This window comes from Sinocyclocheilus rhinocerous, unplaced genomic scaffold (assembly GCF_001515625.1).
Source record: "Sinocyclocheilus rhinocerous isolate Xijiao unplaced genomic scaffold, SAMN03320098_v1.1 scaffold360, whole genome shotgun sequence".
Lineage (NCBI taxonomy): Eukaryota > Metazoa > Chordata > Actinopteri > Cypriniformes > Cyprinidae > Sinocyclocheilus > Sinocyclocheilus rhinocerous.
In genome coordinates this window covers 486,430-500,376 of record NW_015653490.1, presented here as the reverse complement: position 1 = coordinate 500,376, position 13,947 = coordinate 486,430, and the positions used below count along the sequence as shown (strand labels likewise).

At 35.2% G+C, this 13,947-nt stretch overlaps 2 protein-coding genes across 10 annotated transcripts; one reads left to right on the top strand and one right to left on the bottom strand.

The window, feature by feature from the left end:
- Positions 1 to 1,888: 1,888 nt before the first annotated feature.
- On the bottom strand, positions 1,889 to 8,145 carry LOC107716393 (ropporin-1-like protein). 7 transcript variants are annotated; one of them, XM_016522806.1, is made up of 6 exons: positions 7,140 to 8,145; positions 5,795 to 5,933; positions 5,540 to 5,663; positions 5,288 to 5,449; positions 4,241 to 4,416; positions 1,889 to 2,082 (listed from the first exon to the last, which is right to left on the bottom strand). In XM_016522806.1, exons 2-6 carry the CDS (start codon positions 5,923 to 5,925, stop codon positions 2,013 to 2,015), a joined length of 663 nt encoding a protein of 220 aa, XP_016378292.1. In that variant the 5' UTR covers positions 5,926 to 5,933; positions 7,140 to 8,145; the 3' UTR covers positions 1,889 to 2,012. The 7 variants fall into 7 exon arrangements, with proteins under 7 accessions (XP_016378292.1, XP_016378289.1, XP_016378290.1 ...); XM_016522803.1 differs by having other exon boundaries at positions 5,795 to 5,889; XM_016522804.1 differs by having other exon boundaries at positions 4,247 to 4,416; positions 5,795 to 5,889.
- A 734-nt stretch (positions 8,146 to 8,879) lies between these two features.
- LOC107716392 (MICOS complex subunit MIC26-like) lies at positions 8,880 to 13,890 on the top strand. 3 transcript variants are annotated; one of them, XM_016522801.1, is made up of 10 exons: positions 8,880 to 8,974; positions 9,589 to 9,693; positions 9,793 to 9,912; positions 10,132 to 10,164; positions 10,282 to 10,336; positions 11,176 to 11,271; positions 11,430 to 11,521; positions 12,011 to 12,100; positions 12,595 to 12,643; positions 13,561 to 13,890. In XM_016522801.1, the coding sequence occupies exons 1-9, from the start codon at positions 8,948 to 8,950 to the stop codon at positions 12,634 to 12,636; spliced, it is 660 nt and encodes a 219-aa protein (XP_016378287.1). In that variant the 5' UTR covers positions 8,880 to 8,947; the 3' UTR covers positions 12,637 to 12,643; positions 13,561 to 13,890. The 3 variants fall into 3 exon arrangements, with proteins under 3 accessions (XP_016378287.1, XP_016378286.1, XP_016378288.1); XM_016522800.1 differs by lacking the exon at positions 13,561 to 13,890 and having other exon boundaries at positions 12,595 to 13,414; XM_016522802.1 differs by lacking the exon at positions 13,561 to 13,890 and having other exon boundaries at positions 8,905 to 8,974; positions 9,540 to 9,693; positions 12,595 to 13,414.
- Positions 13,891 to 13,947: the final 57 nt, after the last annotated feature.

The following is a 13,947-nucleotide window of genomic DNA, read 5'->3' as shown; positions in this document are numbered from 1 at the left end:
AGATGATGTCATTCACATTTCAGTTCTGAAAACAAGCACAGCACTTTCAATTTCAGATTTACACCTTTTTTAGGGAAGTTACACCATACACACACCGACGTTGTGTGCTAATGTGTGTGCTCTATTGCAAGCCCAAGCGTTTTCCACAATCCTCAGACACAAACACTCCCATTTCCTTGGAGTTCTAAGATAAGTGCCTATTGCTGTGACTAATTAGTGAGTCATTTAGCCCCGAACAGCCGGGAGCTGGGGCTCCATCCCCTCCACTTGCAGCTGTGATCTTATCAGTCAAACATACGTACAGTGCAGCAGTCCACACTGCTTTGTATGCTCGTGTTCGACCGTTACACATCTGTTATAGAGGAAGTACTGTTTGTTTTAAAAACCAACCAAGTAAACTGTACTGCCAAAAATGAATCATTATCTAACTGCCAAAGCATGACTATCGTTTTACAGTCAGTGACACAATGGCACTTCTGCAGCATTTCACTCTCCATTCTGTCCTGTATATTGTACTATATACTCTGCACAACTATACTACACGGTAGCCCTGTAATATTAATTATAATATTTATAATATTTATCCATTTTACAATTGACAGCATTTGGGGCATAATGCTGATTACCACAAAAAAATATATATTTCTACTTGTCCTTCTTTTAAATAAATAATTACATTTTACAAATCTGGGTTACAGTGAGGGGCTTACAGTGGAAGTGAATGAGGCCAATCCATAAACAAAATACTGTTTCAGTACTATAGCCACAAGATATGAACAGCATGAGTGTTAACATCATTTCAGGGGGGAAAAATCACTTACATTTTCTGTAAAGTTATATTAAATTTTACAAATTCCAGTTTTACAACCAAACCCCACAAACCCTAACCCCCCAAAATGGTTGTTAAAAAGGATGATTAAAATATCTGTACATCTCAAATAATAAACAAATTTCAACAGAAGCATGATTGTAAGTGCTAATAGGTTGGGGTTTTTATAACCAACTGTCATCTCTCTTAGAAATGAGAGATACCATGCTGCTCCTTGGCTACTTCGGCTTAGACAATTACATTAGCTCAGCACTCTGGCCTGCTTAGGTTGATAAATCCTCAGAAGCCGATCAAGAAGGGAGAACTTCATGCTGAGTAAAGTTTATCTGGTATCTACTGTAAATCATCCAAAAGCACTTAGAATAGATCATTGACCAGCAAGCTTTGATATTAACTGTCCTGGTGAGATGATGTCTGTATCAAGCCATGATTTTTGAGTCAGTTTCTACTTTTAAACCGTTTTAGATTGTTATGCTTGCTGAAAATATTTTTTCATAAAAAAGCAAACAACTGGTCAGTACTGTAGGCTGTCAATCTATAATTAGCTTGATTACTGATGGGTCAATCAGTTCATTTCAGAGAAAATGTTGAGAATAGCCTTCATTAACAGGTCTGTGAAGGTTGAGTAGCTCCTTTTGGTTTTCTAAATTAGTACACAGCCTCTTTCCATCCTCAAAAAGGCAATTAATCAGACTAACTGGGTGACTGTTGCCTGTTGCTGCAGTGCCACTGCTTTTCTGAAACACAAGACAAATGTGCAGTACAATGCAAGGACAAAAATGTGATTTAGTAGTTCATGTCATTGTTTCTAATATAAAAAGATTATGTGTGAATGTTTAAAGTACATACAGAATATGGCTTCTTTCAAATAGAAGCACATGAAAACCACAATAAGTGAGGTAATAGAGTTTTGAAAACCCCAACCTATAGTATCAAAGGGAAAACTGTAAATCGCTTGCATAAGCACCTAATATTCCAGTGGCCTTGTTTTGTCTTCTTTCACTTTTGCAACATTATTCCAGGCAAGCTAGATTTGAGATTCAAGGATTTATTTGGGTGAAATAATCAGATCACATCATAATATACAGGATAAAGAGGGCAAACACAAGACACAGTAACTAGGATCAATAGTTTTCGAGCGTGTTGTGAGATATCACCACCTGAGGACCATTTGAACTGGATTTTACTCAGGCTTCTCAGCACTGTGGAGGCTTGTAAAATTTGAAGGTTGCACCATTCCTCCTTGGCATTCTCTGAAAGCAGGAAAAACAAAGTTTCCAATTAAATGTCTACAAATGTCATGTGTAATCTGTTTTTTCATCATGACAGGAAATTGCTGCATCCAAGTCGGCCGGATCTTCTGAAACAACTGTTCTTGCTTTTTAATTGTTTACTAACCTCCTCTTTTCAATTCTCTTTTACTTTCATTTGCTTTAGATTTATCATCATTATTCTAAAACACACACTTGTGACATTTCTTTATTCTTGCTTCAGTGTCTGTAATATTGACTCACTAACATGCTTCCAAACATTTGCGTATTCACAGGAATGGACTACTTTTTTTCTCTAGAGATCCTGTTTCTAGGAATACTAATAGATATTAGTGTTTGTATGACATTGTAATAAAGATAGGTAAATGTGATAAGAATCAGCTTATAAGAATTCTTTTGAATTGGAGTTTAATTTGTAGTTGTCTTATCACATTGAAGATCTGAGCTTCTTCGTGTACACAGAAGCAAACATTTACTTTGCTTCTGTGTTTGTTGAGAGTTTAAAAAAAAAAAGCACAGTGGTAAGGTAGGGTTGGTTTAGTGGTATCAGTGACTGGTACACACATACAGACATGCAAAGCAGCAGAAAAGGACTGTTTTCTGTTTTCCTGTTGTTACAGTGACATCAGTTTGTTAAGACTTAAAGGGACAATGCACCCAAAAATGAAAATTCCTCACATTCATGTCATTCCAAACCTGTGACTATCTTCTGTTAAACACAAAAGATGATCTTTTGAAAAATGTTTCAATATACTTACAGGCCCTATCTACTACGCTGTACCAACTGTGACAGTCCATGTCCATTTTTTAAATTCATAATTTAAATAACATAAATTACAAAAGTGTCAGTTGGTCTTTTTCATTTCAGCCTTTAAAGGTGCTGAAAACCTATGAAAAAACATATTAAATGTCCTTCCAAGCAGAACTGGTAAGTACAAAGCATCTACTGATGTATTGTCTGCATGCCAATTAAATAGACTAAATTAATGTTTGTACTAAAAATGTAATAATTATAAAGCGGTTGATTTATAACATGTAAAGTCATACAGCAGAAATGCCAGTTAAATAATCTGGGACAGCCAAATATATAACAATACTGTACATAGGCTTTTGACCAGAATATTAACTATCAAGATGAATTGGTGGTCATGATAACATGATTCAAGCAAAGTGGGGCATAGAGGAGAAACAATAATGTACAGTATGTGGAAAAAATTTTGTTTTTTTAATCTTAAACCACATAAACACATTTCATTACACCAAATACACAAAATAATGCTCTTTTTAGCAACATCATATGACCCCTTTAATAGTAAAATAGATAAATAGATAATATGTGCTAAGCTGTTGAACTGAGTTAAAATGTCTTAAAAACATTTAGCTAAAATAGAATACAGGGGATAAAATCATGTTTCTTTGAATGCTACTTATAAAGATGATTGCTGTTGGTGTGCTGGTAAAGTATGACAACAAAACCACCCACAGGACACAAATTCTTATAATGCAATGATAATTTCTGGTATTGTTTCTGCAGTTATAGACTGAATTGTCTTAAGTGTAAAGAAAATAATGGTTCAGATTTTTGTCTTGTATTATGCAATTATTGCATCACGTGATGTTTTAAATCATGTCCGTACCTTCTCAATTATTGTTTGAAGTAGTTTTGAATATAGAACAGTTTTTTTTTGGTTCAAAGAAAGAAACAACAGAAGGCTTTGTATTTTCACAGGTGTAAATTCTAACAAAAAAGTCTTGAAGATGCCTCAAGGAGCAATGTCAAAGCCATTAATTTTATTCCTTATCACTTGTCCTCCTAAAAGACCTCTTTGGCAACAAAGGTAAAACAGAAAAGAAATTGTCACCTTCAAAAATGTGTCTATTTCGTTCAATAAAGCCTCTTATTGCTCATTTTGTCTCAAACGACCTGCTGTCAGAATGATTCAGTATTTCACATTTTTTGCTCCACAATTGGGCACCTTTGATCATACAATTTTTCTTTAGTTTTTTTCCAGGGTAATATGAAAAAAAAAAATTAACCATTAAACTAGTAGCATTAAAAATAATACTTTAAATTTGTTTTAAGACTTTAAGACAGTGTTTTACGGTAAATTAAGCTGAATGCATTTGTGTGTGTACTCACGCATACTCCTCTAAACTATGCAAGAAGCTGTCGATCTGTTCTTTAGGAATTCCTCCATCCAGATGTGCCAAGTATGTGTACAGACTCTGAAACGTGTCAAAAGGAATTTGGGCTGCACCACCCTCAGGGTCCTCTGTGAGTATTTCACATGCGTGTTTTAAAGCACTTGTGATGGTCTGTGGGAAAAGTACAGTAGACATTCTTTCAAAACATACATTTTCGACATTGTTTAGCAAACTTTGAATGAATTACACCTATCATTGTGTGTATCATCGTCTTTGTGAATCTAGTTCTTGTTCAACACCTTGAAATTGGAAACCATTTAAAATCCAACACTGCCATCTAGAGCCAGTTAGTAGAATTACATTTACAACATCTCAAATGAAGCCACCACCACACAATATAATTAAAGGAATAGTTCTCCCAAAAATAATTACAAAATCTACTGAAAATTTACTCACTCTCAGGCCATCCAAGATGTTGATGAGTTTGTTTTTTCATCAGAACAGATTTGGATCGATTTAGCATTACATCACTTGCACACCAGTGGATCCTCTGCAGTGAAAGTGTGCCGTCAGAATGAGAAAAGCTGATAAAAACATAAGTAATCAGCACGGCTAAAGTGCATCATTTAATGTCTTGTGAGATGAAAAGCTGCATGTTTTAAATATACAAATCCATCAAGGCGTTTTAACTTCAAACCGTTGATTCCATAACTCCATAATTATGGATTATGAGCTCATATTTTGGCCAGAAATTATGGTTTAAATGCCTTAATGATGGACTGGAGTCCCACAGATTAATTGTGGATTACTGTAATGTTTTTTCAGCTGTTTGAACTCTAATTCTGATGGCACCCATTCACTGCAGAGGACCTATTGGTGAGCAAGTGATGTAATGCTAAATTTCTCTTCCGATGAGGAAACAAACTCTTCTACATCTTGGATGGCCTGAGGGTGAGTTAATTTCCAACAAATTCTCGTTTTTGTATGAACAATTCCTTTAATGTACTGTTAAATACACAGTTAGATATTTATAGCCACTCACCCCACCCAAAGCACTGCATCCTAAAGCAAAAAACTGCATCCAAATGATATTTTCACTGAAGTTGCCAAGAGCAAGGATTGTGTCAAGCTGATCAATAGGTAAGCACAGGCCTTTCCACTTCTGAAGAAGCTCCTCTTTTGTAATGATTTCTTTTGGTGTGAACTACATGCGAGAGAAATTTCATTAATATTCATAAAAATGCATCTACTGTACTGTGTATAAAACATACAAAAGAGGTACAGTGGATCACACCTGTTGATGAAGGATCTTTAGAAGGTCTGGTGTAAGCCCTGTGTCTCCTTTCTGAGTTGCCACTGGCATTTCAAGCCTCTCCTTGACTGGTAGGTCCTGACCTTTTGATAATGCTGAAAAATAGCTGAAAGAAAAAGCAGTTTTATTGTTGTTATTTGTCTTTATTATATTTCCATTGCCATATAAAACATACATTATATATAATGCCAATCTAATGCAGTATCATAGTACACTTCTTAAAAAAGCAACACTTACTCAGCTGCCCATTGCAGCACATCATGTGGCTGTGTCTTGATTGCAGCTTTTGTGAACTGCTTTAAAATATCAGGCAGCTCTGGAGGGATGTTGATCTGCTGGGCGCAGTACATTGTTTCAGGAGGAGGCATCACTTTAGCTTGTATTTTAAGATAATGACAGGAAGAAGGTGAACACAAAAGAGCACAAAAAGACATTGGGAAGTCAGAATATCATTCAATACATGCAATACGAAAAAATGGCCCAGTCAGCATCTTTTCCAGAACTACACACTAATAGCCTACATGACTAGAAAATTTTGTTACTTACATTTTCAAGTTGAACTACATAGCATTTAATCTAAACACACAAAAGAACCTACCGTTTTAAGGTTATTTTAAATACAGAATTGTAGCTAAGTCCTTCTTTGTAAATGTGGCCTAATATAAACGTATATGGTACCATATGTATACTATATAGTACAGTATAATATTTACTATTTTGCCATCTTATAAGACAACAGCGACTTGCATCTCTGTGTTTTTCATAGCAACGGGTTGTTTGTAAGCATCGCCTAGAAACCAAAAAGTCCTCCGAGATCTGATTGGCCAATGCCAGCAAAGAGGGCGTAAACTAGAGCTTTTGTTGCCATGTCCATTGATTCTAAGTCACTTGTTTTTTCCTCTTATAAATAGCAAAGTGGATGGTTGATTATTTAAAAAAATAATAATAATAAATACTTTTTTTTTTAACGGTTTTTGGGTTTGCTATTGCTTGGCTCCTCATCCAATGATGCGCTAATCTGATGCTTTTGCTTGAGAGATATTTTAATCGATGTCGACTGTGTGAAAAAATATTAATGTTAATTAAAATGTTAATGTTTTGTGAAAGGAAAAATGACTATTGAAAATAAATTATTTTGAAAAGTTTAGCCTCGATTTATTATTGTTTTATTATCTAATATGTCTAAAACAATCGCTCGGTTTGGTTTTGTTTCGTTTTAACCGAGTTGCTCTTGCGATATCTGGCAACACTTAAAAGCGGAACAGTTCCATTAACGTCTACATTTGTTTAAAATCAACTTTTTTTCATTTGGTATATTTGCAATATACTTTTAATCGTTTTCTACAAACATAGCAAACGGGTAATGAAGGATTGATGAGAAAGTTTCATGTCCTTATAAATTTTCATGAGCACAAGACTTGGACTTCCGAGAAAGTAGCCTACAGTCCGCGTTTACAGCCTATGCAAAGTGAAAACTTGCTTAAAGGTCGTGTAAAGCTACGTGTCGTTTGTTCCTGGTAGCTGTGTTCAGCTGTATTTGGGTTAGAGTTTTCTTAGCCTAACTAACCAGCAACTAACGTACATGCCTGAGGTCTTTGCAAAACAATGGATGTTGAAAAGTATTTGGCACGTGTCGGCTGTTCGGGACCATGTCCTCTGACATTGGAGACGTTGCGATACGTTCACCTGAATCACTTAATGACAGTTCCCTTTGAGAATCTCACCATTCATATCGGAGAGCGGGTCAGGCTTGAGTTGCCACTTTTATATGAAAAAATCGTCGTCATGCGCCGTGGAGGATTCTGCTATGAGAATAATGGGCTCTTCTCATGGCTTCTGTCTCAGATGGGCTTCGACGTGACTATTCTCTCCGCACAGGTCAGGAATCGGTTCACCAGTGCTTACGGACCTCCGTTTGACCACTTCATCATGATGGTGAGGCTGGATGGACACAGATGGCTCTGTGATGTAGGGTTCGGATCCGGATTCCAGCTCCCTCTCTCTCTTGAGACCGACAGTCCTCAAGTCCAGAGCCACTGAGTGTATCGCCTCAGATCTCAGGGAAACTTAATTTTCATGGAAATGAATTCTGAGACTGAAGTATCAGGGGTTGGAGAAGAATGTTGGACGGAACTGTACAAATTCACCCTGGAGCCACGTGAAAGAGATGATTTCAGAGCCATGTATGATTACCATCAGAGTTCTGCCAGCTCGATTTTCTTCTGCAAGTCTCTCTGTTCACTCTTACTGCCCACTGGAAGAATCACAATCAGGGGCCGCAGACTGATTATAACCAGTCTGTCCTCAGTGGATGGACAACAAGCTACAAAAACCACAACAGATCTTTCAGATGAAGAAATCACAGAGTTGTTGAGAGAAAAGTTTGGAATTGTTCTTCATTCTCCACTCACTCCAAAAGATGTTGAGATTGTACCACCACCAGTTACTTATTGATTGTTTGTTAGGTCTCTCTTGCTTTTTAAGTATGTCTATTGATTTTTTTCTCTTCATTAAACACACGAGGAAGAAATATTAAATTGCAAATGAAATTACTTTGTGCTTTAGTTCTTGTATATAGGCTATTACTCAGGCCATGAATGTAATTGTAATTATTTATATGTCTATGTAGATTAAGTTTTGAAGTGCCTTTTCCAATTAATAAAATGATTTTAAGTACATTTATATTTAAGCATCAGACAAATTATGTCTTTAAGTGTTAATAAATTAATAACATTTTGAATTAAAATGAAGTTACTGAAATTTTGTTGATGTGTTAAGAAAATGCATGGAATTCCAGCAAAGGTGTGAGCTTCATTGTTCCAGTGTTATTTTAGTGTTCTCTATATACTATTAGTATTTATTCATATTTAGAATTAGCTTTTATATATATATATATATATATATATATATATATATATAGTTTTAGTAATTTTGTTATGTGCTTTTGTAATTTAAATATTTATATTTTGCTTTAATTTATTTTTATTTCAGCTTTAGTTTTGATAATAGTAATTTTAAAATAGTATGAATTTTAATACTTAAACTTATATTAGTTAGTTGTCAAGGCAACATTTTTGATTTTCAAAGTTTTCATCTAACTTTTATATTTTATTTTACATCACCTTTATTTAAATGACCGAAAACGATGTTTAATAGTTTTAGTTTTACAATAACAACATTATTCAAGTCATTACACATGAGGGACACAAAAGATATGAAAAACGTAACATCTAATTTTTAATACGGCCCAGGTAATAATGCTTTGATCAACAGCTAAGAGAATGTGAGATTCATTATTCTTTACAAAAACGTTTCGAAATATTTACACGTCGCTGAGAAGTTTGTCCTCGCAGGCCTGCCGTAGCAGAACGTTGTTCTCAAGAAAAAATAATGCCAAATCTTGGGACAATAGTCAAGGTAAAAGATACTCTTTTTTTTCATTACATAAATTCAAATTATGGAAGTACGGTTGTATTTTTGTTTGTAATTAATTTAGATAATTATGCATAATAAGAAAGCTGAGATTATACAGTAAAGCGTTTGTCCTAAGGATGCGCATAGAGTGGCAGCAGTGATGTAGCTAAGCTAACTGGAGCTTATTAGTAATTTATGCATTTAGAAGACGCTTTTATCCAAAGCGACTACAGTGTATTCAGGCTATACATTTTTTTACCAGTATGTGTGTTACCTGATAGTGTTTTTGTATTTTTATATTATTATATTTAAAAAAAAATAATTATTATTATTTTGCCTCATGATTCTATAATATTGTAGTTTTCTCGTGAATTATATTATACTGGAATTCTAGAAAATTCTCTTCTGAGAGTGATGTGCCTCATCTTGAATCATTGTGAAACTGATGTTTTAGTGCAACTCATATGCCTTTGTGTTTGTTTTTGCTCCCTTGTAATGCTGTTTGGTAATTTAAGTTGTCTAGTACTTGTACATAATATATGAATACATCGTTTGCTTTGTTTCTAAGGTTATTATGGCGTGTTTCATGTTTGTTTCCTCTGCCCTTCCTTGTTGAGGTGGTGCTGCCCATGGCAGTGCCCGGAGCCCTTGGCCTGATGTCTGCCACTGTTTTTGCTGCAAGCGAGGCCAAAGAAAATAACACCACTCTAATGACTAATGAGGTACTTCCTGTGTACTGTGTTTTGGGTTGGTGTGGGGTAGAACGAGGAGGTCATTGGCATGATGTTGAAGGGTTTTTACAATACCCCTATATTTTTCAGCTTTCACTCTATGACACACCTGAGTCCCAGCTGAGGTACGAGGAGCCCGAGGTCGGTACTGTTGAACAGGGTGTAGCATCTCTGAGGAAGACAGTGGAACCTTATGTTTCATGGTGTGAGGTATGCTGTTGTACTGACAGTGCTCAGTGAAGTGATTCAAAAGAAAATCATGGCTTTTAGAAATGCTGAATTTTGTTAACACAGTGTACTCAACACAGACACATAAGATGTTATACGTATAATACATGTGTATCTTCTCCATATTTTATGCATTATACATTATCATAATGTTTAGTTTATGGTTTTCATGATTTCTTTATGATTCTTTTCCACCTCTAGGAAAATACACATTTTGCCGTGGAGAAAGTACAGGCAAGTTATGTTCATTTCTAGCCACTTCACAATCATTATGCTCATAATTCATCACTGTGATACTGAATTAATCTGTAATATCTCTTATACCTTAATGTTTCTCTCTTTCAATCATAGTCTTACTACAAGACAGTTGAGCCTGGTGTGAATACCACCCATAGTATTGTAAAAGGTACGGACACAAACATACACTCATCTATACCAGGGGTTTTCGATTTTTGATGCCACAGACCCCCATATACAGTGGGTACGGAAAGTATTCAGACCCCCTTAAATTTTTATCTGCAAGAGGGAATGGCAGAGGATCCCCAAATCCATGTGTGAAAAACTTGTTGCATCTTTCCCAATAAGACTCATGGCTGTATTAGATCAAAAGGGTGCTTCTACTAAATACTGAGCATTTTTCAGTTTTTCTTTTTTAATAAATTTGCAAAAATGTCAACAATTCTGTGTTTTTCTGTCAATATGGGTTGCTGTGTGTACATTAATGAGGAAAAAAAAATTAACTTAAATGATTTTAGCAAATGGCTGCAATATAACAAAGAGTGAAAAATTTAAGGGGGTCTGAATACTTTCCGTACCCACTGTATAATCATACTCATGTGAAGGACTCCTATCATTAAGTTTAGAATGCAGCTATAGATTTAATGTCAAAAATAAATATGAATTAATAATTTAATTAGATTTATAAGTTTTTATAGTCCGTATAATGCTGTAGTGTTATATGTATTTTTATTTGTTTATTTTAATCAAATTTGTATTATTTATTTATTTAAATTTACTTAATCTATTTATGTTTTTAAATTTGTTTTAGGATTATTTTTAATGTTTTTGTTATTTATTTATTTATATCAAAGTTTTATTTTAATCTATTTTTTATGAATTTCAAGCAATATTTTTTTTAAATCTACTTTTTTATTGTTTATTTATTTTAACTTTTTTGTTTTTACACTGTTTTTCTCAAACATTTCCATGGTTATATGAAACAGCATTGCATTTCTTTTTTTTCAGATATGTATGCGTTTTTGAATGACCCTCCATCTGAGTTCTATGCCAGTGTGGGTGTTATAGGATTCTCTGGAATTCTGGGACTTTATTTAGCAAAAGGTATGATTATTGCTCCATTATTATGAAATTACATAATATATCAAATATTCCGTTATTATTCGTTCAATTTTGCTCATAAGGTCTTTGACCTCTAGCATCTGTTTTGTGTTATTATTAACAACTGTTTTGGTTCTCTTTGTTGTGTTTTGTCCCGACAGGCAGCAGAGTCAGGATGCTGATGTTCCCCACTGGGCTGATGGCTCTGAGCGCCTCCATGTTCTACCCACAGCATGCCGCTTCTGTTGCCAGGGCAAGTTTACAGTTCTTTTCTGTTCAGATGGACAGAGTCAGTTGTTGTTTCTCAGCAGACTGTCCAGTACAGACAGCAGTAACTGAGGTTTTGAATAATGTAGTATCAACTACTGTACTTGTGTCCTGGAATATTAACAGCACTTGTCTGGAGGAAATTCAGTCTGTGAATTGTGTGTTCAGATAGTCAGTGGTCCTTCCTCTTTTTTCCTGTGCGGCTGTCTATAAGTGTAAAACTAAAAAGTGGAGGGATATTTTGAGAATTTTTCCATGGATAAGCTCAGTCAAATAAAGTGAATAATAGACTACTCCCTGCCGCACAGGAAAAACACTGAAAATTAGATGAAGACTAATGAGCATGTTTTAATGTTTTTCACAGATTTTACCAAATTTAAATATCAGACGTTAGTCCACTGATGATTGGTAGTATGAATGACTGTTTTGTTTTGTTTTTCAAAATTAATGTTTTTTTATTTTATTTTTTTAATAGACCACAAAACACTGCATATTTTCCTGGGGTTCAGAAGGGCGAGTTGTTTTGGAGGAGATGCTGAGAGGGAAATCATCATCCAAGGACAAAGTGAGGAGAAATCTGATACTCGGCACAGTGTTGTACTAGTTTTTCCTCTTCCAAGACAGTTCATACAGTGCTAATGTCTTGAGCAGATTCACTCTAAATGTCTTAAATGAAAAGGTTTATTTGCCTTACTATGACACATTGCGGAAGAAACCTTCAGAAACATAAACTATTGTTCAAAAGTATGGGCTTGGTAAGATTTTTTTCCCATGTTTTTGAAATAATCTTATGCTTATCAAAGCTGCGTTCATCTAATTAAAAACACAGTGAAACAGTAATATTGTGAAATAATTAAAAATATTCCAGTCTTTAGTGTTACATGATCCTTCAGAAATCATTCTAATGTGCTGATTTGGAGCTTAAGAAACTTTTTTATTTATTTTTTTGTCGTCAATGTTGAAAAGTTGTGTGATGATTTATTTAACATTAAGATCATCCTAGAAGTTGTGAAATAAACACTTTTGCTGCACTGTAAACTTTTACCTTTTTCTTTCTAGGTTGAGAAGACACAGAAAACAGCCAGCCAAAAATCAAGTTGAGACAGCAGTAAGTTTTATTAGGAGTTCCTGCTTTGCACCTGGATTCTGTTCTCTTATCAGTGCACTGATCAGTTTTGGTATTTGCTATATTATTGTGTTGGTCGTGTTTACTGGGACTGTATATTTGTGTTTTCTGTGCAATGTATAAATGTACTTTTGCACATAAATGTACACTGCAGCAGTAAGCAGTTGGACCAACCTGAAAAAGAGAGCTACATACCTGACTTGCACTGAAAATTCCAGACATTTTTCAACAACTCAGTGATTTTTAGGTCTTACTGATGGTTCCAATTGTATTTCCAGAATTTTCTATACCAGTGTTGTTGCATTCTCTAGAACTTTCCTGTGCCACTATACAAAGATCAAACTTAAAACTTGCATAAGTTTTTATAATCTTCACACACTTATGATTTCACAAACCTCATTAATAAGAGTCTGTCCCATGTATCATGAACCTAGTCTGGACATAAACAAAGGGATATTCTGCAAAGTACAGTATTCTCCAGGAAAGTTATGCAGTGCATTCTGTGTTCATTCACTATACAGTGCAGATAGTCTGTGTTTTTATCCTTTTATCACTATGACTTTGACCACTATGACTGGGAGGAAAGCCTGAAGGTGTTAACTTATGCATATAATAAGGGCCGTAGCTAGGGAATTCTGGGCCCCCTGAAAAAATATTGATGCGGGCCCCCTAACAGGTGAGGTAAACGTTCAGGAATGTGAAAGAATGCAGTCACATGTAAAATAAAACCACTTAAAATGATAATTTTCTTCATTTTTGATGAAGATAACATGCTACTGCATAATATTTTATTAAATAAAGTTAATAAATGTGTCCCATCAGTGCAGTGAGTTGTATTTGCGTTTTTTTTATTTACTTCTTTTTTTTTTTTTCCAACGGTGTTATCATCTTAAATATAGGCTATCACATCTGAAACAATCCATGTGAACTCATGCAATCGTTCGGCCGGTGAGCGCCAGTATAATGAGATGTCCCGGCATGACGGCACGGGCAGCAGCTCTTAGATGTCCTATTCCTGCAAAAGTAAATCGGGCAGCGAAATGATCAGGTGCACGGCATCCAATCACAACGACATCCCTACAGTGCACTACCTTGTCTTGCAAAAGAATGTTTGATGTAAGCAAGTTTCCTCCTGGCCTCCCTCTCCTTTTCATGACGTTACTGGTACCCCGATTTCCCCCCCAGCATTTTCAGTCAGTCTCATTTCCACTGTAGCTTTACTTGTAACTTCAACTGTTCTCGGATCAGCCTGAACTCTGATTGGTTCTTTTCACTAGCTGGGGTGG

Bases quoted from the DNA above. Each gene is read 5' to 3' on its own strand.
- LOC107716393 (XM_016522803.1), bottom strand. From the start codon at position 7,220: ATGTCAGAGGACATGGTCCCGAACAGCCGACACGTGCCAAATACTTTT. The intron at 5,664-5,794 runs GTAAGTGTTGCT...TTTTTCTTTCAG, and splicing joins GTGCTGCAATGGGCAGCTGA to CTATTTTTCAGCATTATCAA. The intron at 5,450-5,539 runs GTGTGATCCACT...TCTCGCATGTAG, and splicing joins TAAAGATCCTTCATCAACAG to TTCACACCAAAAGAAATCAT.
- LOC107716392 (XM_016522801.1), top strand. From the start codon at position 8,948: ATGCCAAATCTTGGGACAATAGTCAAG. The intron at 10,165-10,281 runs GCAAGTTATGTT...TTTCAATCATAG, and splicing joins TTGCCGTGGAGAAAGTACAG to TCTTACTACAAGACAGTTGA. The intron at 11,272-11,429 runs GTATGATTATTG...TTGTCCCGACAG, and splicing joins GGGACTTTATTTAGCAAAAG to GCAGCAGAGTCAGGATGCTG.